At 33.2% G+C, this 24,203-nt stretch overlaps 3 protein-coding genes across 7 annotated transcripts in view; 1 reads left to right on the top strand and 2 right to left on the bottom strand.

The window, feature by feature from the left end:
- The first annotated feature begins 726 nt into the window (after positions 1–726).
- On the top strand, positions 727–5,462 carry Atg4a (Autophagy-related 4a). 4 transcript variants are annotated; one of them, XM_088188991.1, is made up of 9 exons: positions 727–975; positions 1,051–1,246; positions 1,330–1,476; positions 1,547–1,626; positions 1,689–1,858; positions 4,116–4,250; positions 4,318–4,416; positions 4,493–4,661; positions 4,725–5,462. In XM_088188991.1, the coding sequence occupies exons 1-9, from the start codon at positions 855–857 to the stop codon at positions 4,781–4,783; spliced, it is 1,176 nt and encodes a 391-aa protein (XP_088045117.1). In that variant the 5' UTR covers positions 727–854; the 3' UTR covers positions 4,784–5,462. The 4 variants fall into 4 exon arrangements, with proteins under 4 accessions (XP_088045117.1, XP_088045116.1, XP_088045114.1 ...); XM_088188990.1 differs by having other exon boundaries at positions 4,493–5,462; XM_088188988.1 differs by having other exon boundaries at positions 727–1,246.
- Positions 5,001–13,079, bottom strand: LOC148233629 (protein phosphatase 1L). Its single transcript, XM_088188985.1, has 2 exons — positions 12,075–13,079; positions 5,001–7,899 (listed from the first exon to the last, which is right to left on the bottom strand). The coding sequence occupies exons 1-2, from the start codon at positions 13,014–13,016 to the stop codon at positions 7,507–7,509; spliced, it is 1,335 nt and encodes a 444-aa protein (XP_088045111.1). The 5' UTR covers positions 13,017–13,079; the 3' UTR covers positions 5,001–7,506.
- A 1,696-nt stretch (positions 13,080–14,775) lies between these two features.
- The window catches only part of Ziz (dedicator of cytokinesis protein Ziz), a 47,773-nt gene continuing 38,345 nt past the window's right edge, over positions 14,776–24,203 (bottom strand). For both annotated transcript variants that reach the window (XM_088188983.1, XM_088188984.1), the window contains exons 27-31: positions 20,703–21,112; positions 20,126–20,339; positions 19,890–20,055; positions 16,634–16,759; positions 14,776–16,568 (exon numbers count right to left, since the gene is read on the bottom strand). In XM_088188983.1, coding sequence (XP_088045109.1) covers positions 16,352–16,568; positions 16,634–16,759; positions 19,890–20,055; positions 20,126–20,339; positions 20,703–21,112 — 1,133 coding nt within the window. In that variant the 3' untranslated portion in view covers positions 14,776–16,351. The remainder of the gene's footprint in view (positions 16,569–16,633; positions 16,760–19,889; positions 20,056–20,125; positions 20,340–20,702; positions 21,113–24,203) is intronic.

The raw sequence follows: 24,203 nt of genomic DNA, 5'->3' as shown, positions 1-24,203 counted from the left end.
AAGCTTTATTCAGTCAGCCAATTAATAATTAAAGTTTAGTGATATAAGTAGACAAAGTGATATAAATTAGATAATGTAGTATAGTTAGTGTTGTATTAATTCTCGTTTATTGTATCTGATAAATAGTTTTTTGATTTTATTCCTTGCATCTTTGGTGATGGACCGGTTTTTGAACAGTAATAAACGTGAAAGTGCAGATAAAGGAAATACATCTTCAACCAGTGGCATGACTGTGAAAAAACAAATGTGTCGTAAATATGATGACGCTCATTTAAAGTTTGGTTTTACGTCAACGGAAATTGATGGCGAAAAGAGACCACAATGTAAATCGAAGCCCCATTTGGAAACTAGTCACAATTACATGGTTCTATCGAAAATTGTGTCAATTCCATACTGTCAAATTTCGCTGTCAAATCCTTGTCGCAACACAGCTCGTTAAGATTCTCTTCTACTGCAGATATAAATTCAAACTGTATCTACTGCTGTAGATACAGTTTGTTTATTAGATTGGACCACCGAGTATTGCACTGTTTCTTCAAAGACAAAATTCCATATTCGCGCCATTGCCATAATATTGAATATCGTTTGTCAAAAATTTGTATTCAAAGTTAAAATTTGTAATGACGTTGTTTGGATCAATCAAAAAATATTTAATAATATTCAAAAATAGAAAAGGATAAATTAAATAAAAAAAAAAGAATGGTCGCTTTCGACGGCGTTAAGACTGTGTCGTTTCGACAACACACACACACACACACAGTATGCAGCGGAACAACAGCTGACTGTCATCCCGAGAGAAGAGAAGAAAAAGCAGCTCTAGTCCTTCGTCGCGACGCCAAAAATATGATACAGTCATGGAGTGCATGTTCGACATAGCGTACCTGAGCAACGAAGCCAACGGCGTAGAACCGAGTGACATTCCGCAAACAAAGGAGCCTATTTGGGTACTGGGAAAGAAATACAACGTAGCGAGAGGTAGTGTTGTTTTCGATGCGACGCGACTGGGACCAAAGACAGAAACATCGGAGTCACCGGAGGAATACGTTTCAGATATCGAACGGATCCGTCGGGACATCACGTCGATAATATGGCTCACGTACCGCAGAGGCTTCATATCGATAGGAGACGACGGACACACCACCGACAAGGGGTGGGGCTGCATGCTCAGGTGCGGTCAGATGGTGTTGGCTCAAGCGCTCGTCAGAGTCCACATGGCGTCCGACTGGTGCTGGACTCCGGAGACCAGGTGAAATAATAAATATTAACAAAATTCATCGTGTACTTCTGATTAAATATATATATATGTATATGTACGACACTGTTCAATAGAGATCCAGTATATTTGAAGATAATAAAAAAGTTTGAAGAAAGAAGACAATCGCCGTTTTCGATACATCAGATTGCACTGATGGGCGCTTCCGAAGGCAAAGAAGTGGGCCAGTGGTTCGGGCCCAACACCGTAGCTCAAGTTTTGAAGTGAGCATCGTACATACAATTTTTTTCTTTTACAATTTTCCTCCTGTTACTTATCGTTTTGTTTATGCAGAAAGTTAGTGGTGTACGATAAATGGAGTTCTTTGGCCATACACGTCGCTTTAGATAATACCGTCGTTAAAGAGGACATAAGTGAGTCGTTTCAATTTATATTAATTATAGAAACGATTCGCTAACCGTCACTGTTGTTTTAGGAAAGCTTTGCATCATAAAGAGAAGGCATTCCGAAGATAAAAAGGGCAAAAGGCATAGTAAACAAGAATCTAGTCATAAACCACGCGACGAATGGAAACCGTTGCTTCTCATAGTGCCGTTAAGATTGGGATTGAGTGATATTAATCCAATTTATATTAACGGTTTGAAGGTTTGTTTTTTATTTTATGTTCCGTTATCGTTTCGCGTTTCAATGACCTGATATGAGGGGTTTTTTACAATTAATGATAAAAATGTTCATAAAAACATTGAGATAAAGTTGGTCAATTTCAACAACTGAAAGATAAAAAATAAATGGTAATACTTCCGTATTAACTTTTTCAACCGCGAGCTTCTAGCGTAAGCCTGCATTGCATGCTACATGGTTTTCTAAATATGTCATTTCGGTGAAATAATATCGGAATACATTTTCACCGGTAAATATATATTTTACCAGTGAAAATATAATTTATTTACATGCGATGTATAAATGTTACAGTGAATGTGTATTTTTCGGTAAAGTTATATTTTCAGTAGTGAAGTCCGAACACATTTTCACCAGTAGATATATATTTCTACTAGCGAAATTATAATTTAATTTATAGATGCTAGTGAAATCATATACTCAATTTGACAGTTGCAAAACGTCCATTTGCTGTTCAAACCCAAACCTTACTGAATGAAAGTTCTAAAACTTTCATTAGGTAAAGTCCAAAATACAAACTAAGCCAACTCATCTTTCAGGGGAAAATAAGCAGAAGTACAGACAGACGTCACATCTCGCATATTGCTCCATAGTTTGTCTGCACTTGGATATTATGTTTTAAAAATATGATAGCAATCTTTACTGATATTACTACAGACTCTGATGTAAGAGCAGGGCCGGCCCGAGGGGCAGGCAGTACAGGCGATTGCCTGGGGCGCTAGATCTTGTGGGGTGCCGTGATACCAAATAAAGGCGCAATATTCACTTAAAATTATCAAACAATATTGTTAAAGAATATAATCTGATATTTTTTTGTATACACTACTGTGTACTCTTTAGATTATTTCACGCGTAAAAAATCGCGACGAAAATAAAACTACAAATTCTTAAATACCCACAATCGCAAAAAAGAGTATGGTGTCTAATATATGTAATATTAAATTACTTTAATTTGAATTATATTTTTGCGCTCATGTAATGAGTTATTTAAGTATTATTAGGATGGGGGGGGGGCGCAAATTTAGTTTTTGCCTGGGGCGCTAAATAACCTAGGGCCGGCCCTGTGTAAGAGTGCTGGTCAAAATATATTCAAACCGAATCTTGGTCAATAGCAGGCATGTACGGTGAGATACATTTCCATTCGCTTGCTCGCGTTTTAAGTGACGAGAGTTAGTGAGAAGAAGTGGGCTTGCGGAACGCATGTAAGGCACGCCCTTTTTCTCACCCAGTCTCCTTACTTAATACCTGAAATTGTATCTCACCGTATACGCCTGGTCAATAGGAGGGCGCAAAAACAATTAACACTTCTCAGAAGTCAAAAGCAATAAAATCGTATCAAAGCCGCTGCAGTGGGAACGCTGCGACTGCGCCATTTTATTGCTTTTGATGTGGATTTTTGACTTCTGAGAAGTGATTGGCTTTGGCGCTTCCCTATTGGTCAAAATTGGGTTTAGAGCTTCATTCAATTCTCACTTATTGTGAGTCGTAAGTGGCCAGAAAAATGCATGTCATTTATTGAAATCGAAATATTTAAAAAAGTCTCCCCTGGATAAAGCTGAAATGACATCCCTGCCCCGTGTAGTACACCCTCTCTATATTATCTTGTCAGTAATAAACTACAGAAATTAGTATCTCACTATAATTATTTGTAAATAAATCTGAACTTATAAATATTTATTGTTTATTTATTCATTACACAAGCTTCGAATTAAAAAAATATGTTTCTTTTCGAGTGCCACATATGTTGTTGCACTTCTAATTTTTTTTAAAAACAAACTGCATCTTCTTGGTCGTTTACTGTCCTTCGAAATTTTTTCTAACTGATGCTGTCGTATAATACCAGTAAGTTGATGGAAATCAGAAACTTCTTGATTGAGACAAGAATTATTAAAAGTACATTTAATGTGTTTATTCCCAAAATTGATTCATAGCGATTCGATAGTAAGCACAAGGAGTCACTATATGACAGGATTAGATTAATGCTTTTCTCATGGTAAATTATATGTTCTAATGTCACTTGTGAAGAATCCAAAATATCTATATACTTGGCAGTGAAATCCATAATAAAAATAATTCAAAGTAGTCGATGGTGATGCTGGGAAGGACGTTGCGGGGCCTCGGGAAAATATTATATGCGTTTGGCTCCGGAAAAAATTCTGACATCCAATCTGGTCTTGATGATGGGTACGAAAGCTAGTAAAATATAGTAGTCGCTTATCTTCAGATGTGTTTTCGTCTACCTCAATCTCTCGGCGTGATCGGGGGCAAGCCGAATCAAGCCCTTTATTTGATCGGCTGTGTCGAAGAAGAGATACTTTACCTGGACCCTCATACTACTCAAAGAGCTGGATATATTGAGGTTTTTATCGATTCTATAAATGACTTGTATTAAAACGTATTTGCTGTAAAATATAATTTGTTTATAGAATAAAATGACAGACGAACAGAAGGAGATGGATACGACGTACCACTGCAAATTCGCATCTCGGATTCCCATCTTGGCTATGGATCCATCCGTGGCTGTCGTAAGAATCGATCGAGTTACTAATAAAAAGTTTCTTTGCATAGGATCACATTGTATGTCTTTTGATATAATTTTAGTGTTTCTTGTGTCAGACCCAAAATGAATTTGAAGAACTTTGCAAAGAGTTAGAAAACGGTGTGATGAAAGAGAGTCAACCGTTGTTCGAGATGTGCGAAGAGAGACCTAAACATTGGGGTCCGAATAACGGAGATTTGGAACAACAGTTGGGAGCTACAGCTTTAAACGGTGAATATATACAAGTTGCCGTTTTAAAATGGAACGGTGCTTTATTTTTTTTATATTTTACAGATTTCGATGATCTCGATCGTCAGTTCGACGACTCAGATGAAGATTTCGAAATACTTTGATTTTTTTATGAATACTCAAATTATTTATCTGTACATACACTTGTAAATTATATATCGCTGCACAGGTTAATAAGCCTCATAATCGGTCAAACAGCGAACCGATCAAAAAGTGTTTTTATATATAGTACAATTCGATAAGCGAGTCCATTATTATTATGTATATTACGATAGTGTCTTAGTGTAATGTTTTATCAAAGGACGTAAAGTGTGGAGAATATTTTTTTTTAGATAGTTTTATCCTTTTATTTTACATTTTTTCACAACGTAATACATAAACATGTAAAAATAACACATCGTCGATTTCTCTAAACGTTTCTTTAAAATATATATCTCATATTTTGTCTCTCTAATAAAATTACACGCATTAAATTCATATTAACGTTTGACTAGCTTCAAAGCGCAAACATTAGATGTATTGAAAAATTAAAATTGTAACTATTGTACATTGACATCGTGTTAATCCACTAACGCTGCCGCAGTGCGTAATTGTATATGCCTAAAAAATACTTTTTATTTCTTTACTTTTTAGATATATTGTACATATTGTATGTTATAAAATTGAAAGAAAACGTTACCAGCAATCTAGAGGTAACTCACTTTTTTTGTACCGGTTTATATAAATAAAACGTAACGAAACGACTGAAAATAAGCACATTTGAATAAAGTCGCTTTGCATAAATACAAGAATTGTTATGATTACCTAATTTTAAATAAAATTTGGCACACGCATTACTAATTAACTGGTCTAGCTTTGCATAAATTAAAAGCTTCGTCGACTATTGTCACACCCTGGATGATCATCACGAAAAAAAATGATAAATGTAACAAGAACTAAAACAATCTAAATATAAAATCTCATAGCCAAAACGAACACTCGATTATAAAAATCACATGGTTGTAATACAGTAAATAATACGATAATAAATAGTAGTGAAACGACGCATAAATACGATAATCACATAAAATCAATATATATGCATATACACACGTAAATACCTTGTGAAATCACAATAATTAATACATTAATCATAAATAGGATTGCTTTGTAAATCAGCGGAGAAATAATCAAATGCAAGTGTAAATATGTTGAGGTTACTTTTTAGTACATATTAGGTTTACATACATTTTACTGCGTAAACAGTGTCCTTTTTTTTATATTATAATAATTTAGAGCAGGCCTGCACATCTTAAGAGACTAAATTTAATAATATTTTTATGGATGTAGACTAGTTCTGTTCGACATTGTGCAGGGATTGATTGACCGCATATAAATTGAAAGTGTTATGTCTTTTTCATATTTGTTTAGTATCCTGATAAACTGTAGCTATAAACTTATTCTGAGAAATATACAATACATCGAAGTCGGATAAAAATTAATTTAAATAACCGTAAACAATACAGATATCAAGTCCGGATTTGTAGCCCGAAGTATTATCTCGATTCTCACAGCGGAATCTAATTTTACCATTCAATAAATTATTGTAAATACTAGTCGGAGGTGCTGGAGTCGTTTATTAATTGAAATTATATTATAAATAATTTACAATTAATAAAAAATATGCTAGGCATCAGGTATGGATTTACGCAAAATGAAAAAGATTTTTTTATTTGTTTAATTAAGTTAAAGTGACCAGGTTTACTAGGATTAAATGAGTGATGCATGAAGAAAAAGGTCATCTCAGAAATTTTTGTTCATTAAGAGGTACTGCAGGAGGGGAGCTAAAAAAAGGTCATCCTGGAAATTTGGCAAAATGCAGAATACTTTCCGGGGCGAACAACTCAAATCCGGGACGTCTGGTCACTTTAAATTAAGTACAAATTATTGCCTTTTCTAATAAATGATATGTTCTAATTTTTCTCTTTGAAAATTAAAAATAAAATTGTCGAACTTTTTCATTAAATATTTTTGAGTCCTTAAAATACAGTAAACCCCCCAATAACACGGTAAATTGGACGTGCTATTTGGATGCGTGTAGTTGGGGGACTAGAAAATACTTTTTTACAATACATACGAACAAATCAGGCATGTGTGGTGAGATATCTTCCCTTTGGCTCGCTCACACATAAAGTAACAAGCACGTCCTCAATTCACCGTGTTATTGGGGGGTTTACTGTATAAATATAAAACTAGTATTTTAGTCGGATTTTTAAAATTTAAAATTATATCAGCCATATTAAATTAAATTTCATAATACCTGTGATATTTGGTGCGTGGAATTGGAAATATTAAATTGTTCAAATAAATTTAAGCGTTACGCTTATTGTTAAATCAGTATTAAGTCGTGCAAGCCGCAATTTTACATTTAAAAAGCTTTCGACAGTCAACTCTACCGGCATTTTAAAACTAGATTATGATATGATAAAAAGGACAGTATTTGCAACAAATTAATATCATTATTTTGGTTCCCTTTGCAACGTTCCCATCGTTCGCGTCGCAAACATTACCATTCGTATTAAAATACGTAGCACCAATTATTTTCCATTTATGAAAATTCTTATACAAAAATATACAATCAACAGCGACCGTAAACTATACTGGCGGTCGGCACCAATCGGCGGATCGATAAATTAATCAATAAGAATACTATTTAATCTTCTTTTAGAGGTGCCGACCTTCGGAAACGGTCGATCCTTATTATATCTATCACGAAAGGGAATATCGCGCGGTTTCGGCGATCGTCTCGAACGGTTAGCACCGGTTTATTTACAAAAGAATTATCAGATTATGACTCGACGGCGTCGGGCGTAGACGCGTACTTTTTGTCGCGAAGATCTATGAGCAGGACGGTGATGTTGTCCACGGAGCCCCGACGATAAGCTTGCATCACCAGCTCCTCGGCTCCGGCGAGGAGGTCTTCCAGTTTATCTTTGAGAAAATCTATGGCTTCTTCGTTGGAGAATGTATCCCAGAGGCCGTCCGTCGCCAAGACGACGAAAGAAGGTTTGTTATCGGCCAGGTCGAAAGAGAGAACGTCCGGATCGGCGATTACGAACTTTTTGTCTTTGAGCGGATAGTCGCCGAGCGCTCTGGAGGTGGCTAGGATTCCGGCCACACGCCAAACTCCGTTGAAAGCTATGAAACCACCCGCTTCTTTGATCCGCTTCTGTTCTCTCATCTGAAACAATTTTGAAGTAATGTAAAAATACTATTTTCAACAGTAAAACATATTTTGACTATATTTATTTATATAAATTAGATTAAATTATATACAATAATGGCTAGGGCACAATTCGTCTACCGACTGCGAGTACCTGGTTGAGAACAAATCAATACTATCCGACAGATATTTAAAAAATCGGATAGCTGTGCTTGTTGTTCAATACTCATGTTCTTGTAAGAGATGATTCAAATAATATTTGGGAAAGGAAGCGCCTGTAATTAGGTAGTACGCAAAACGAAGTTCTTGACTGGAGGGAATCATATCCCAGCATACCTTGTAGGAATGCTCTTTAGTTGATGATTAAACCACCAACCTGAAGTTGGCTCTCAATCTAAAAATTTGGTGACGATTTATTGTAGAAAAAAAGGTAAGTATGTATTCATTAGAAATCTATTTATGTCAGGGCTCTGGACGAGAACTGAAATCTGCCCCCCCTCCCTGTTTTCGTCAAGATTTCTTTTCATTCAAGATTAAAAGATATTTTTTTATAAAATTATAGTTATATATGCTTATATTATAGAAAACAAAATCAGCACATGGAATTTTTTAAGTATGTACATAATATATAATCAAATAATTAGCGTAAAACTAAAATTAGTTCACTTTACTTTAAATCGCATAAAAGACTATTCAAATGACTCATATTAAATAATATTGTAATTGTAGTGTTATTCTTAAAGCTTGAGTTAATTTACTGTGACTAAAATGATCATTCATCAACAAGGAAACAATACAATAGCGTAAAGGATGAGACCACACAAAAGCCCTCGTTACAACCAGAAAAACCACATAAATAACACACAAGTGTTCTTACTGTAAATATTCTCCGGCATTGTATGAATATTTCTTTGTTATGAAACGGTCACAGAAAACAATGTATCACAGTATGACAAATATTCCCGTTACACATACACAATTTTTCGACGTCGGAGATATCCATCAAGCAAATGTCACTTATTTCGTTGATTCTAAGAAGCAAGTGCATCGATTGGTTGGATGATCGCTGCATGATTGTGATTGGTCAGTAAGTTTTGCAGCCCTGTATACTTAAGCCTGAACTCCGATAAGGAGAAGGTAGCAGTCACTCACAGACTCAGGCAGACACTCGGCAAACGCCCGCTACCAACATACTGTCATGGGCGCTCACATCCTGAGACGGACTTTACCATACAAGCACCATAGAACAGAGGGATCAACTTCCGCTATACTATCGCTGCCACGCCACCTACAAGACCTCTGAGGATTTTCCACGGACATCATCCCTGTGCCAGCTTCTCCACCACCGTTTGAAGATAACGAACTCAGCCAAAATAGTTTGTTGCAACATATATAAATATAATTAAATAAAACTAACTAGATTCAATCTGTGTCTTACTGGCTGCGAATTCACACTCTTTAGGGTTGCAAAACCTTAAATAATCAGTATTAAAATATCGTAATATTAAGTTGATAATGTATGTCGATTAAAAATAAATAAATAGTAATAAGTAAAAAGTATATATCTATGAACAGTGGTATCAATTAACTTATACAGAATAATTATGAGCGACAAATCGAAAGAATTCGAATAATACAGATTCAAAGAAATCATCTAAGCAAATATATTAAAAGTGAGCAAAAAATGCAAAAGTAATATAAAATGTGTAGCGTGTAAACCGGCCTTTAGAGCTCTTGATATCGTGATTTTACATAGCTATAATTAGACAATTCTTGCCCGTACATGCTCAAGTCGCCAGAAATGAGTCAGACATAAACAAATCCTGAATTATTTTATAATTTTTGCAGCTTTTTACGTATGTATTACTTGCTAAATTCGTCAGCCCCACATGAACGTCTCAATGAATGTGTTAAATTATACATAAGTATTACTGTATAAAACTAGTACCTATTTAAATTCAATGCTATTATAACAGCAACTATTTATATTATTGTTTTCTCACAAAGGTATTTTTAATCTCCAATGTGTCTAGCTTTGGGTTGTATCATTTTCTATTGATAAAATTCATTCGATTAGGATGATTGAAGATACGTCTTAATAAGTTTTAGTTTACTAAAACTACATTTACCCGAAGCAACTGTTATTGGAATAGTTAATAAAATTATCAAAAAATCGATCTGTTCAATATATCTGTGGAAGAATTAAAAGATTTCCAGCTTTTTAATAGGCATTTAAATAATTATGGGTTTTCACCGTCTTCCAAGTTTGAGACTGTATTGGTCTAAAAATACAAATTTTCGTGTAAAGCGTATTACAGAAATAGTGAGTCTAAAGCGTTTTCTAAAAATATTAAGATACTTTCACTTGAATGACAATACTAAAATGAGATCAAGATGTAGGCCAGATTTTAATCAGCTTCACAAATTAATATGTATTTAAACCAAGTAGATACTTTTCCATAGATAAAAGTATGGTGGCTTTCAAAGGAAGTACTACTCTGAAATAGTATATTCTTATGAAACAATGACTTATATAAGTGGTGGGCAAAAGCAATTAAATTTGAATAAAGCAAAATAAATTAATAAATAAACCTATTAAAAATTAATCGTGCGTTTAATTTTCCATTTCATTACGTTATGAAGTTATGTTATGGTACGTTGAAAATATTTTCTATCTTTAACCTTGCTCAATAAAAACATCTAATATTTTACATACTAAAAATATTTTAGAGTTGTTCGAGTGCAGAGCTATAATTGTGGCTTAAGCCGCATGAGAAGAAATGGTTATTTTAGATATTATTAAAGCGATATGTATAAAAGTCTCTAAGTGCAAATAGCAGTCATCAGCTGTTTCATAAGAATGATACATTTAAAGTGAACTTCCGTATTTAATTTGATAATTATTTTTAGTAATAAATAAAAATAATATTGAACATTACGAAGAAGAAAATTATCAAGGGGAATATCTGCAAGCGACTAATGTTAAAATTCAAAATTGTTACTCATTTTATTGCTTTTGACGTGGATTTTTGACTTCTGAGAAGGGATTGTTGTTTCTTGCGTATTTCTATTTATCAAAATTCGGTTTAGATGTTTCATTCGATTCTCACTTACTGTAAGTTGTAATATTGTTATATAGTCTTAAGGGCATCGACATATATTGTTTATTTTCCAACACTCAACCTGTGGTTCTCAAACTATTGATTAAAATTTTATTTTTATATATGTGGCCGTAAAACAAATAGGACATTTTTGTTCATCAGGGTTAAATTAATGCATAATAAAATCTGAGATTTGTAAAATAAAACGTTGAAACTACTAGAGGACATATTCACCTAAACGGTCTGAGACTCACTCCGAATGGTATTCATTAAAACTCAAAATTTATTACTTTTCTCGAGTCATATCCTCGGTAATGAGCGTTCCCATTGCAACGGTGCAGACACGATTTTATTGCTTTTGAAGTGGATTTTTGAATTCTGAGAAGGGATAATTGTTTTTTATGCTCTCCTATTGGTTAAAATTCGGTTTAGATATGTTTCATTTAGTCGTAATATTGTTATACCCCTTTTATTCAACTTTTTACAAAAAAATATTCGCTTGTGGTACAATTATTCAAACAATACAATTTTCCAGTGACAAAAAGTTTGGTGACTCAGATTTTGCCACATGCAAATCGACGCTTGTTACTAAATGGGAGAATCGAGGGTAAAAATCAGTTTGCATTGCATCTTATCAAATATGCAAAACCATCAACAGATGTAAAAAAGGAGAGAAAGAAAGTATAACTTGTTAAACGAGTTGATCACTTTGACCATCTTCTTTTATCATATGATGTCATCTTGGAAATTTCGCCGTTAGTGGATAAAAATATTATATTACTTACTAAATAGTTGTGTAGTAAATTGTTATATTTTGTATTGTGAGAATATAAAACTAATGTTAGAAAAATACAGGGGAGGATTGGAAAAGGAAAAAGTTGCCAATGTATAAAATTTGCGTATGTTAACAGTTGTAAAAAAAATGTGATTAGATATACTTCCTTTCTTCACTATTACTATCTGTCCTGTTGCATGTTGATGTTGAGTAAAAAAATAAGTGGGCGAGCACTAAGTCTCCCTCACAGAAAAACAAGCACCATTTCATATTTAGAATATTACTTTTATGAAAAAAAATAATGAATTTTATTATACCTGTTGCGGTTTATGGTCGAACGATAACGGAATGGCGTTGCCTCTGGAGTCGCACATGACTCCTCTAGAATCGCCCACGTTGGCTACGATCAAACGCTCTCCGTCCAGAACGGCCACTAGCGCCGTCGTTCCGGCGACGTCCATCGTCTTCTTGGCCTTCTCTATCAAGAGCGAATCGGCAGCCAGCATCTCGTCGGCCAGCAGCTTGGTATAGTCCAACTTGTTGGTACCGTCCACGTAATACGACAGCGAACCGAAGCTCACGGACGAAGTCTGAAGTCCGGGCATCGACTTCCTGGACACCGGTCTGGACGCCAGTTTATTCAGTAACTGCGAATCGGTGATGGAGTTTTTCTTGGCGAGATCGTCGGCCGCGAAACTCTTCTTGCGCTCTATCACGTTGGACGTCGTGGACGTCGGTGACGAGTTTTGAAGTAGGTTAGAGCGCGACGGCGAAGCGGGTCCGTCCGCTCTCTTGCCGGCTGCGAATTCTTTCACAGAAGTCACGGTTTCGGCCAGACTTTTGACGAGCTCGTCTTTGGCGAACTCGGCCGCCAGCTCGCCCCCGTGTCCGTCGAAGATGGCGTACAGCGACACTTCGGGCAGACCCGCCAGCCTCTCTTCGATCACGAACCTGTCTTCCATGCGAGGGCGGCGCCCCTGCAGCGCGAACGCGGCCGCTTTCTCGGCCCTGAGGGTCCACTGGCGGCGGGGACCAGCCGCGGGCAGCGTCGGGGCGCTCTGAAGGTACAACAGCAGCAGAACGAGCGCCAGACTGAGCGCCGCCACCTCGTACCGAAGCAGGTAGATCCTCGCCAGGCGCCACATGTGAGCCAAGGGGGCGCCGGCCGTGGCCCACGCCCCCAAGGATGCTCGGGAGACGAGTCGCGCGTGCGACAAGTACGTCTGATAAAAAACCCGGTCCTCCAGCTCGTCTTCCATCGTAGCGGAATTGTGACGTTTTGGCCCGAACGTCAACGTCGTCGGCCATCATCGGCCATCATCGGCCATCATCGGCCATCATCGACGTTATACGTTTTATCTTTATCCCTAATGCATATTTTTCAAATATTTATTGCTATTTAAATAAGAAAACAAAATGAAAATTTAAAAACAATTATTTTAAAGATTTTTATTATTTTGTTTGTTTATTTAATGACACAATTTAAGCGAATTAAAACTAAATGTAAGCATAACACTAGAAATATCTACTTGATTTTTTCTATATCTCAATAATCCCGCTATTAGTGACCATATTTACCTATAAGTTAACTAGGTTGAAGCTTAGAGCTTATTTTAAAATGTAGGGGCTTGCAACCGAGGTAAATAATCACAATAATTTTTTTACATACGCACATCAATCAGTATGGAAATTCATGACAAAGAAAGTTAACAATATAATTATCGCTAACGTGAAAAAGGCTGGAGATTTCAACTTTTATGTAGGTTGCACTCAGATACTGATCAGTTGACATTAATTACACAGGCTTGTGAAAAACTACTTTTTGAATTTTGTTTTAATTTAGTTTTATTTAGATTCTTAAAATGACATCAATTTTTTTATCACGTAAGCTTGGTTTAGTTTGTTTTTTGAACTTGACCTATTGAAAGTTCTAAAACTAGTGTTAGAACTATTATTATGTTATTATCTGCTAATTATATTTTCGCTAGTGGAAATATGTATCTACTAGTGGAATTGGACTATAGTGAAAATATAATTTTACCAACAAGTACACATCGGATGTGAATAAATAATGATAAGTATGTAAATATATATTACCACATATAGAAAACTTGAAATCATATAATTTTACTAGCACCTGCCAGATAATTTATATTTTCACTTGTAAAAATATATATTTACTGTTGAAAATGTATTCCGATATGATTTTACTAAAATGACATATTTAAAAAAATATTTTCGGGTTAGATTCGAGACTGTTTTTTCTAGATTTTCTTTTAGGAATAACCACATGAAACTGAATATATTATTTATTTACTTTGTTGCGTTAAATCTAGTTGTCAAATTACCGATAATGCAATCTATAAAAACATTAAATTTATATAATTTAGCTGGTAATGTTTGTGATTTTTTGCTTCTTCCTTTTTCGTCGATCTGAAAATTCAGATTGAATACCTAAATTTACAGCTACTAATTTACATTCGTTGAATATTTTCTCTAATGTCTAATATTTTTTAAAGATTCAAAAAGCAGGTCAACAATAATTTGCCAACAAATTCTAACACAAACGGAGCTGCGTCAAAAAACTACAATCTGTCTCTTTGAATAATAATGTTTATTGTGAAAGTACTAACTAGAAAGTGGGTGCTTTAAAAGGTAATTTTATTTCTTGTATGTATAAAAAGAGCTGAAGGAATTTATACCTGAAATACGTCAGTACATACATTTCAAACAACTGTAGTTTAGTTCAAATTCAATATTTGAGGCCGGTTTTTACTCTTTTTATAAATATATTTTTGCCCCCTGTTGGGCCCCTCAGGGAGAACGGGCAGGCTGTGTTTTGTAAATAAAAACCATTTCAAAGTACTTTTCATTCTACTAAATGTCAAAATTAGAAGTATAAAAAAGTAATATCTACGTTACATGGTTCTCACCATGAATTCCAAAAATAAACTGTATATTTGCATTAAAAGTCAATCAATAGCTAAATGGAGACGTATTTTTCACAAAAAAACCATCACAGTTCAACTTGTTTATTAAAATGCTCTTCAAAGACACATTCAAATGCGCGCTCTAGCAATCTCTTCACAATAGAGGTATTTCGCATGTCACGACAAGAAGGAGAGATGAATTGTTAAGAAATCGCTGACGCGCGCAAAATCATTCAGAATACAAAATTACACAAGAGTATACAAGATAATATATAAATATATAAAATAGTATAAAGACGAGAAAAACACTTTCGATTGGAGACTAGCTACGTAAATATATTATCTTATCATTTTTAACGTTCTAACTACTTTATGTTAGAGTAAATAATTGTACGCTCCGATATCCTAAAATGTACACAAAAAATGTCGCTTTTTTAAAATTGACTAGCCAACTGTCTACTAATAAATTACTATATAAATAATAGAATCATTATATAACACTATACAACAATTTTGTCACAAAGATAAGACACACATGCTAATTTTGGTATTGCTAGTTTTTTAAATATCGTCAACAGTATTTTTGTGAAATTTATTGTTATTTAATACTTTTACTTTTACAAAATTAATTTAAAAATGATGATATAACTATAATTAATAGTATGTATTTTAGGCAATTAAATCAGAATTTTGGGACGAGAAAATAATTATCAATGATTAAATTAAAAAAGAAGTGATTTTTTTTTTAAAAAACTTTGCTCACTTTTGGTATGTAGCTATTTATTATTTTTCTGAGGTATATTTAATTACACATCACATTTTTTACCACAAAGATTTTATATGTAAGGTCTGCATTGAATTCTAATATATTATTAATTTTCTTCTAGCAGATGTAGTTATTTTGTTAATGATTTTATTACATCAGGTTTATAAATGATAAAGTGTCACATTTATCCGTAAAAATGAATGAAAACGACTATACAAAAAAAATTATATTTGTAAATTTTATACACTATGAGTGTCAAAAAAAATAGGTTTCAAAAATAAAATTGACAATATTTATAAAAAAATCTATATTACGGCTGGAATCAGTATGTAATTTATATTTGAATCGAGTTAATTTATCTTTGTGGCAAAAATCTCATTGTACAGTGTAATCTTATCTGTATCTTAGATGATAAATCAGGTAATTCAATTTTCGATCTTTCTATAGCTTGGTCCGATTAAGAATTGATTTGTGAAACATACTGATGATATTCGGAAATGGACATACGGCTTATCTTTTAGATACAGAAATTGCACAGCGAAAAAAATCAATTCTTAAAAACATAATTATATCACAAAAGTACGTAAAAAGTGCGACGCTGAAAAGACTGGCTCGATCACAGATAAAACTGGGTCTATCTACATAATATTATAATAATAATAAAACTTTGTACGTTAAAAAGGCAAAAAGTTATGGCAAGCTACGCGACTCTACCGAGGATTAGTAAATAAATAAATATGGACGATTAGAGTACAGATTAACTTAATGGCGCGTACTCGCAACACTAAATTTATAATGTAAGTGTTAATATTATGGCTTTACGAGATATGTTATTTAAGTACAAAACGGTACAAAACAGTTTTATAAAAACACAAGACCCTCATCAGGGTCGAGCTTATCAGGCGGTGCTCGAGTCCACTTGAGCTCCGACGACGGTGGTCGCGTGGACGGCGCTACCGTTCTGAAATTTGGCAAAGGATTCGCCCATGAGCGACACGAGGGATTCGCACAGCTTGTGATAGTTTTGCTCCAGAGCCTCTTGGTACTCCAGCTGATCCGACGATATGACCTTGCTGTTTATTTGTAGAGCGGTCCGGCACACCAACAAGAAATCCCTAAAAAAAAAAACATAAATTAGACGGATGATCCTATTTTGTATATATATATAGTAAAATAATACCTGAAGATGTCACGAAGTTGCTTCACTTTATCGTCGGGATATTTACCAGACAACGCAGGATCTAGGAATACAGAAGCGTACGCCAAAGGACCGGCGTTCACTTGAACGCAAATACTTCCTTGAAGCCTAGAATTGAAGAAAATATAGTTAGAATGGACGGATATCGACCGAGGAAGGATGATTGTCGAATCTCCGTTATGCTGATGACAAGACATGTGAAATTGAAAGCCTTGAGATCGACAGCAATAGATGCAGTGCATACTAACATAATTTTGTATATTTATTGCTAACATGTCAGATCAGTTAGAGTTAATGAATTTTTAAAAGGACGGGAGTATCATCACAGCTATCAAAACTCATCTGTTCAGGAGTTTGATCCAATACCATTTTTGAGGTATGAGGTGCAGTAGATAGAGCAGTTTAGAGTTAGTGTGAAGAAGAGCATGCTGGACTAATTAATTGGAAAAAAATTATTATCTTCTTTGACTTAACTCTTATTGGTCCAATGTGACATAGTTGATAACAGTGGTTTTCCCGATGCAGTTCTACAGAAAATGGTAAATAACAAAAAAAACATCTTACCTAATTATATAAAAATTTGGTTTTTAACAGTTTTCATTACAATACTAAGGGGTATACATTGTACTCAGTTAAAAACAAAAAAATAAGGTGATTTATTTTCTTATTTATTTGCTGTAAATCTTCCATTGTAACATGACGTGCATTGGCCAAATGCAACAGGGTCAACACAATCAACACCTATTAAATAAGCAGTGAGGCTGATCTGTAAATTAGTGACATCTGTTCTAATTATTGTAAACTATAATTACAGCTTACAATTGAAGACATTTTTCATGAAAAAGTGCCAATGTCAACTTTTTTTGGAATTTGTTTTATTATCGAAATGGATAGTGCTGTCATAATGCTAACCACTATTGTCACAAAAAAATAAATGCAAAAATATAATCACTTTTAGAAAAACTACCAATGTCCAAACATTTTGTATGAAGAATTGTTCTCACATTAAAATTACTAAGCAATGCATGTATAAATCTAAAGCTTTGAACAATATATGTATGTCTTCTTCATTAAAATTTAAAATGGTTAAAATAATTAATAAAATATTATTATTTATTATTCCTCGTTTTTATTAAATGTGAGTTGGTCACAGACACAAGAGTGGAATTAAGAAGAAAATAAAATGTGATGATATATGTATGTTTAATCTAGAAACTGTCGACCCTTTGCAAACCTTTTTTTACACAGGAGGATTGAACAGCTCATATTACAAAAACGCCGCAAAAACACATGAGCAAACGCATCACGTGCATAACAAAATAGATATTCTATAATCTGTGTGTGCATATCATGTTTCTGTTACATAAACAAAATTTCGTCTTCTAAAATGTTGATGAATTTATTACATTAAATGTGTAACATGTACAAATAATCAAATTATTTCAGTTTTAAAACTCTCATTAGGTCAAGTCAAAAATATAAACTAAGCCAAGTAATCTCTCAGGGGAAAATAAGCGAAAGAAGAAGTACGGACAGATGTTGCATTTCACATATTGCTCCATAGTTAGTCTGGACTTGGATATTACTAAGATGACCAGACATCCTCCTTTTATCCTTCTTGAACGAAAAATTCTAAAATGACCTTTTTTATTTTTGAGCTCTTGTAACGATTCTTCCTTCTCAGAAAAAATTTGGAGGTGGCCATAGAAACGAAAATTTTCGAAATGGGAAATTGGCTCCCGCAAAAATTCTAATGTGTTTTATATTTTTAGTGTCCTACTTTGATATTTTCAAAATCTGGTCACCTTAATATTACACTATATTTAAAAAATATGATAGCTATTCTTAGCGATATTAATACGGACTTTTGATGTGCGAGTAATTGGTTAAAGTATATTCAAACCGAATTTTGGTTAATAGGAGGGCGCAACGGCAACGTCGCAGTGCGACGGCGCCGGCACAATTTTATTGCTTTTGACGTGAATTTTTGACTTCTGAGAAGTGATAATAGTTTTATGTGCTCTCCTATTGGGCAAAATTCGGTTTAGGTGTGCTTCCTTTAATTCTTACTTATTTTAAGTATATTATAAAAAACTTTCTATATATTGCCATATGGAACGCCAACGGTATATCGCAAAGCATACAAAAAATAAAAAAAAAAACGGCACGATTTTATTGATTTTGGCATGGATTTTTTGACTTCTGAGAAGAGATAATTGTTTTATGCACTCTCATATTGGTCAAAATTCGGTTTAGATGTGCTTCTCACAATATTACGGACTTACAGTAGTAAGTCCGATTAGATGTGCTTCATTCGATTCTCACAATATTACGATTTACTACTGTTATAAAAAGTCCTAACACTTAATGCGTCGCACTTTCGTGTAAAAAAATATGCATATGTGCACGATCGAAAAAAGTGACAAATAATCGCAATTTTCAAATTGTCTCTTTCAAAGGACTTTTCAGTCGTAAATATTCAATTTATGCAAAAGGGAACAAATCTTTGTCGGCTTTTGCAAAATGCCATATATTAGGCATAAAGTGAGACTTCAGAATATATATCCTAGAAATTGTCGGCATCGATTCTAAATGGGAATTCGTTATGGTGTGGCATTTATATAAATCTATTTAGGATAACATATAAGGGTATTCCAAAATATTTTTTATAACAAAAACTCGAACCACTAATTATTTAATTTTTTATGGAAGGAATTATAGTAACGACATCTGTTAGAAGAATATGCTATCTAAAATATAATACATTCATTTTGGTGCCATAAAATATTCAAAGACGTCAGTAAGAGTCTGTTAAAGATCGAGTCCCCGAAAAGCATGTTAATCGGAATCTGGCACTTAGTGTTAATATGAACGCTATGATTTAATTGCTTCTCACGTGGATTCTAAACCTTGAATTTGGCCAGAAAAATGCATGTATGTCATTTAATGAAATACTATGATTATTAATTAAATCGAAATATTAATAAAATGGCCACTGACTGCTCAATTTTTGCCTTCCTTGTAAAAAGCTGAAAAGACATCTATGGATACATTTCAGCATAGCGTTAATGTGAAAATATATAAATGAATCGCAGTTATACTGTCATATGTATGCATATAATAGCCATATTGGGATATTTAAATTTGACTGTAGTCTTGACGATTAAATTATAAAACATATTGAGGCTCTGGTTAAGCTGCGATAAATAGATTCCTCACAAATATTTCTTATACACACCTTAATTGTAATTTTTTAGCATCGCAAGTCTTGGCGTTTACAATTTCGTTCAGTTCTGCAACACGTGTCTGCATCTCTTCTAAAGCGACTTCGATCGGCGGTTTTTCTTCCACGCATATATCGTTCACTATAATGCGTTTCTTCACATAAGGGAAAGAAGACTCGGCTGGAATATCATAATTAGTGTTATAAAATAAGTATTTCGTTGCTATTAAACATATTAGAACTATTTTAACTTGTCAGTATAGTCTGTCGCTTCCACTGCTCTTCGACGGTTCCGTGAGCTTTGCCGTCCTGAGTGAAAGGAGTTTCGTACATGAAACGTCTGACGTTGTGATTCTTTTCGAAGTCCGTTATCCTGTCTTGAGTCAACTCGGAGCAGTCAAAGTGGGGCTGAACGGACGTCACTTGGATGTATGCGAAACGAGAATCCAGCTCATCCACGGCAACCTAGTTAAGAAAAAACACATTTGAATTTTATGTATGCCTTTCAACAACATATAAAAAGAATAATTAGTTTTAAATCCATTAAGAATAAGGAAGTAATGTTACTAAAAAATATCAAAACAGATTTCTTTGATAAATATTTGGTAATATCGGTGAGAAATTAAATGTTTTTATTCAGCATTATATTTTTTAAAGCTATAAGGCAGAGATATCTAGTTTACTAAAAATTGAAGAATAAACTAGTTTATCATTGTTTATGTTTATTTAACAGCTTATCGGCAATTTGACAGGCACATAAAAATCAATACAATTTATCAAATTAATAATACATAATATTATTTTATTAAAGAAAATATTTTTACTCACCGGAGCAGAATCCATGATCATCTTGACGACCCCGGGGCCAAACTTTTGCTCGTAAAGAGTGTTGAGGCGCTCCGAGATCTCACTCAAAGACGTCAACTTGGGTTCTTTGTAAATATACTCCAACTTATTTTCGTCTTCGAAATACGCTTGACCGAAGAAAGCCACTCTATAATATCGCCCGAAAAGACGTCGTCCGGAATTCTGAAGCTCCATAACTTTTATGTAGGCGTCGGACAAAAGTTGATAGCACCGCGTGATCGCTTCGTAATTCCTCATCTTTTCGTGGATCGGCAAGATCAGACGGTACAGCGGACCTAGCAGCTCGTATCTCTCGGCTTTGTGTACGTACACGGCGCATAATTCCATCTGTTCTAGCAGACCGTGTTCGCTGTATTGAATGTCTACCATACCTAAAAAGAAAAAAATTTAAATTGAGAAAACTTTTCTAAAGCAAAAGCAGCATTATTATGTAAATGTTCGAATCAGCTGTTAAGCATAATTTGTCATTTTTAAAACACAATATGTCTTACGATGCAATTCAATTTGGTATTATTATATGTTATATAGTCAAATTGACCTATATGAACTACATTTGTATACGTCTAATGAATTAGTCATTAAAGATATACACGCACACATATGAGTTTATCTTAAGCGAAAATATTTAAAATGCTTATCGTATGAAAATATCTTAATGGTGAAGTTTACTAATTATAACGTGATAATTTAACGAGCTGAATATAGAGTTATCAAATTTTTAAATACTGAACGATTTTTAAAGAGACACTAATGAATATTTTTACACTTGCAGACAGTTCAGTGTTAAAAAAACCCAGAATATAACAATATTATGTCAACAGCAAAATATATTGAAATTTACCGTGAAGTTGGTATTGTAATTTAAAAAAAGAATGGACTAACTGAGATGAAAAGAATTTTTATACAGGAAAAAGACTGCGAATTTTAGAAAACTGTCAATTTATCACAACCGAAATAATTTATCTGAAAAATTTAATTCTTATACCTAAATAAATAGTTAAAAGCACTGAAGCGATTGATTCACTATTAATATTGTCTGAAATATTAGTAAAAAAAAAGGAAAATGATGTCAATGTTTATTGAAATAAATATAGTGAGAGACGATAGTATGATATTTATACAGCATATTGTATTATATGTAAGACTAACTTTATTACCTGACTTTGTATGGGATAAATTCAAAAGCGTTATTTACTAAATATAATTAATTTTATTCTATTCCATCCTTTACAGTTGATTTAGAAACGACAACCAGAATGAAATGTGCAAGTGTCACGTCGCTAGTATTCGCCGTTTGGGAGGAGTTCTGACGGACGACTGACTGACTTCTGAGTGACGGACAAACAGACACATATTTTCTATTTTATAGTATAGATTTGTGTTCAAATCCCAAAAGCCAAATGCCAACGGCTGAAATACCGAAAGTATCGTTGCGAAAATTTCGGTATTATAATATATCACAAAATAAATTATGCATAAAAGTGGTGATAAATATAAATAATAATTTAATACATATAAAAATAATTTACAGTCTTTCAGCCATCGGTCAATCGGCTTTTATCTGCCATTTTCACCGTAATTTGGTCAAGTATGTGATAATATTGAAAAATAATTCTACACATTAGCAGGTAGACATGTTTTAGAGTAGTAATTGACAAAAGACTTCTAACAACAATATTAAAATTTGGCGATTAACCCTACTTTGATTGAACATTTATTATGATTTACAAACAAATTAAATTAGGCTAGATTGTTCGGGACAGATATATAAATAACCTCGAAAATTAGTTGCGGAAATATAATCATTCAATCCTGAATATGGTCTTTATAGTGACTCGATGAAGAGACAGATGCCAATCGATTTGAAATGATAATTTTGTTCTAAAAATGTGTAGTAAATTTTAATAAAATATTATTATTAATTTTTTTGTAATATAAAAACTTGTTAACATTTAAATAAATATAAATATATTCCTAATAATAATCTATCACTGCGAAACTAAAATTACATATTGAGTGAATTCATTATACTAAAATATCAATCCACTAAAAATCAAAATATGTTGAATATAATGAAGCAAAATGCAACTTTTTTTTTACGTACATATATAATTTTTAATTTTTGTAGACCAAAGTTTTTTTTAATAAGTGTTGCCCCAAGTCTACGCCATTCAAATAAATAATTTAATAAAAAAAAATGCAGAATTAACTTTTTAGAAATTAAATTATATATTTATAATATAAAAAGTATTACATTCATTTTATAAACATAAAATATTGTTTTTAAATTATATTTTTTTATTACTAATTTTTTTCATTGAAAATTAATTTATATAATTACATGGAATTTAATAGATATTAATAAATAAACTAATATTTATCTTATTAGATTATATAAGTTTATTATATTATATAGATATTTATATAATAAATAAAATATGTTTTATTTATAATAATATTTAATATTATGAATTTTAAGTAGCTTGAGAACAGACATAGGAGCTGCCAGTAAAAAATCTGTTATAAATCCTAAAAAGGGGACAAAGGATTTCAAAGGGTTATCTTTTTGATGTCATTGACACACTATTTATAAATGTATTTATAGGTTAAAAAATCACTCTTCAAATAGGCATCGAAATTTGTTCTGAAAAAGTGCAATTTTTTTATAAAAAGTTGATTTTTATTATTGAGATCAGGTAAATCTAGAAAACATGTTAGGTGATCAATTTAATTATAAATATATACTATCAATAGAGAGTTAAACCATGCATGAAAATGTAATATAATAGCTGATATAAAATATAAAAAAAAAATAGGGTTCGAGTCAGAGGGATAGTGTACAATAAATAGAGGCTGTGTGAACGCAGCTTCTCTCAGGAACCCCCGATGAACACACTGTTTTTTCTATAAGAACACGACTCCGCTGTATAATCGCCGCTTTCAACGGGAGAACATTTGTTCTGAACATTTTAATAAAACGCGTGGAATCGAAGCACATGACTCATGTTTTAAATGCAGCTATTAATTTATTTAGCTAATTAATAAATATTAACAGGACTTAAATAATATAATTTATTTCTTAATACACATTCTATTCTAGTCCTAGGAATATTATTATATAAATTCACACCTCCGTACAATATTCCCCTGGCCGTACTCGTTTTCTTATACATAACAATCCTTAATTATCTTTGATTTTGTTTGTGTTATTTGATGTAAGAATCGATACTGTACGTAGGTAATTTTTTATTTACCTCTCAAAATAATATGTACCATTCAAAATATGCTAATTAATTATTTAAATTTTATTTAGCAGAAGTTTTTCTAATTTACACATGTTACATTATAATTTGGTTACCAATATGGAGTGAAAAGAGGGCGGAATAAAATGTAGTTTTATGTCATTTTTCGGCAGCTAATTGAACTTTTTAAGAAACTGGCTAATGCGCAAGCTTTGACGCA

This window comes from Plectrocnemia conspersa, unplaced genomic scaffold (assembly GCF_051122295.1).
Source record: "Plectrocnemia conspersa isolate PC_06_02 unplaced genomic scaffold, ASM5112229v1 ptg000007l, whole genome shotgun sequence".
Lineage (NCBI taxonomy): Eukaryota > Metazoa > Arthropoda > Insecta > Trichoptera > Polycentropodidae > Plectrocnemia > Plectrocnemia conspersa.
Note: the sequence above shows the minus strand (reverse complement) of the source record. Positions and strands in the feature narration are given on the sequence as shown.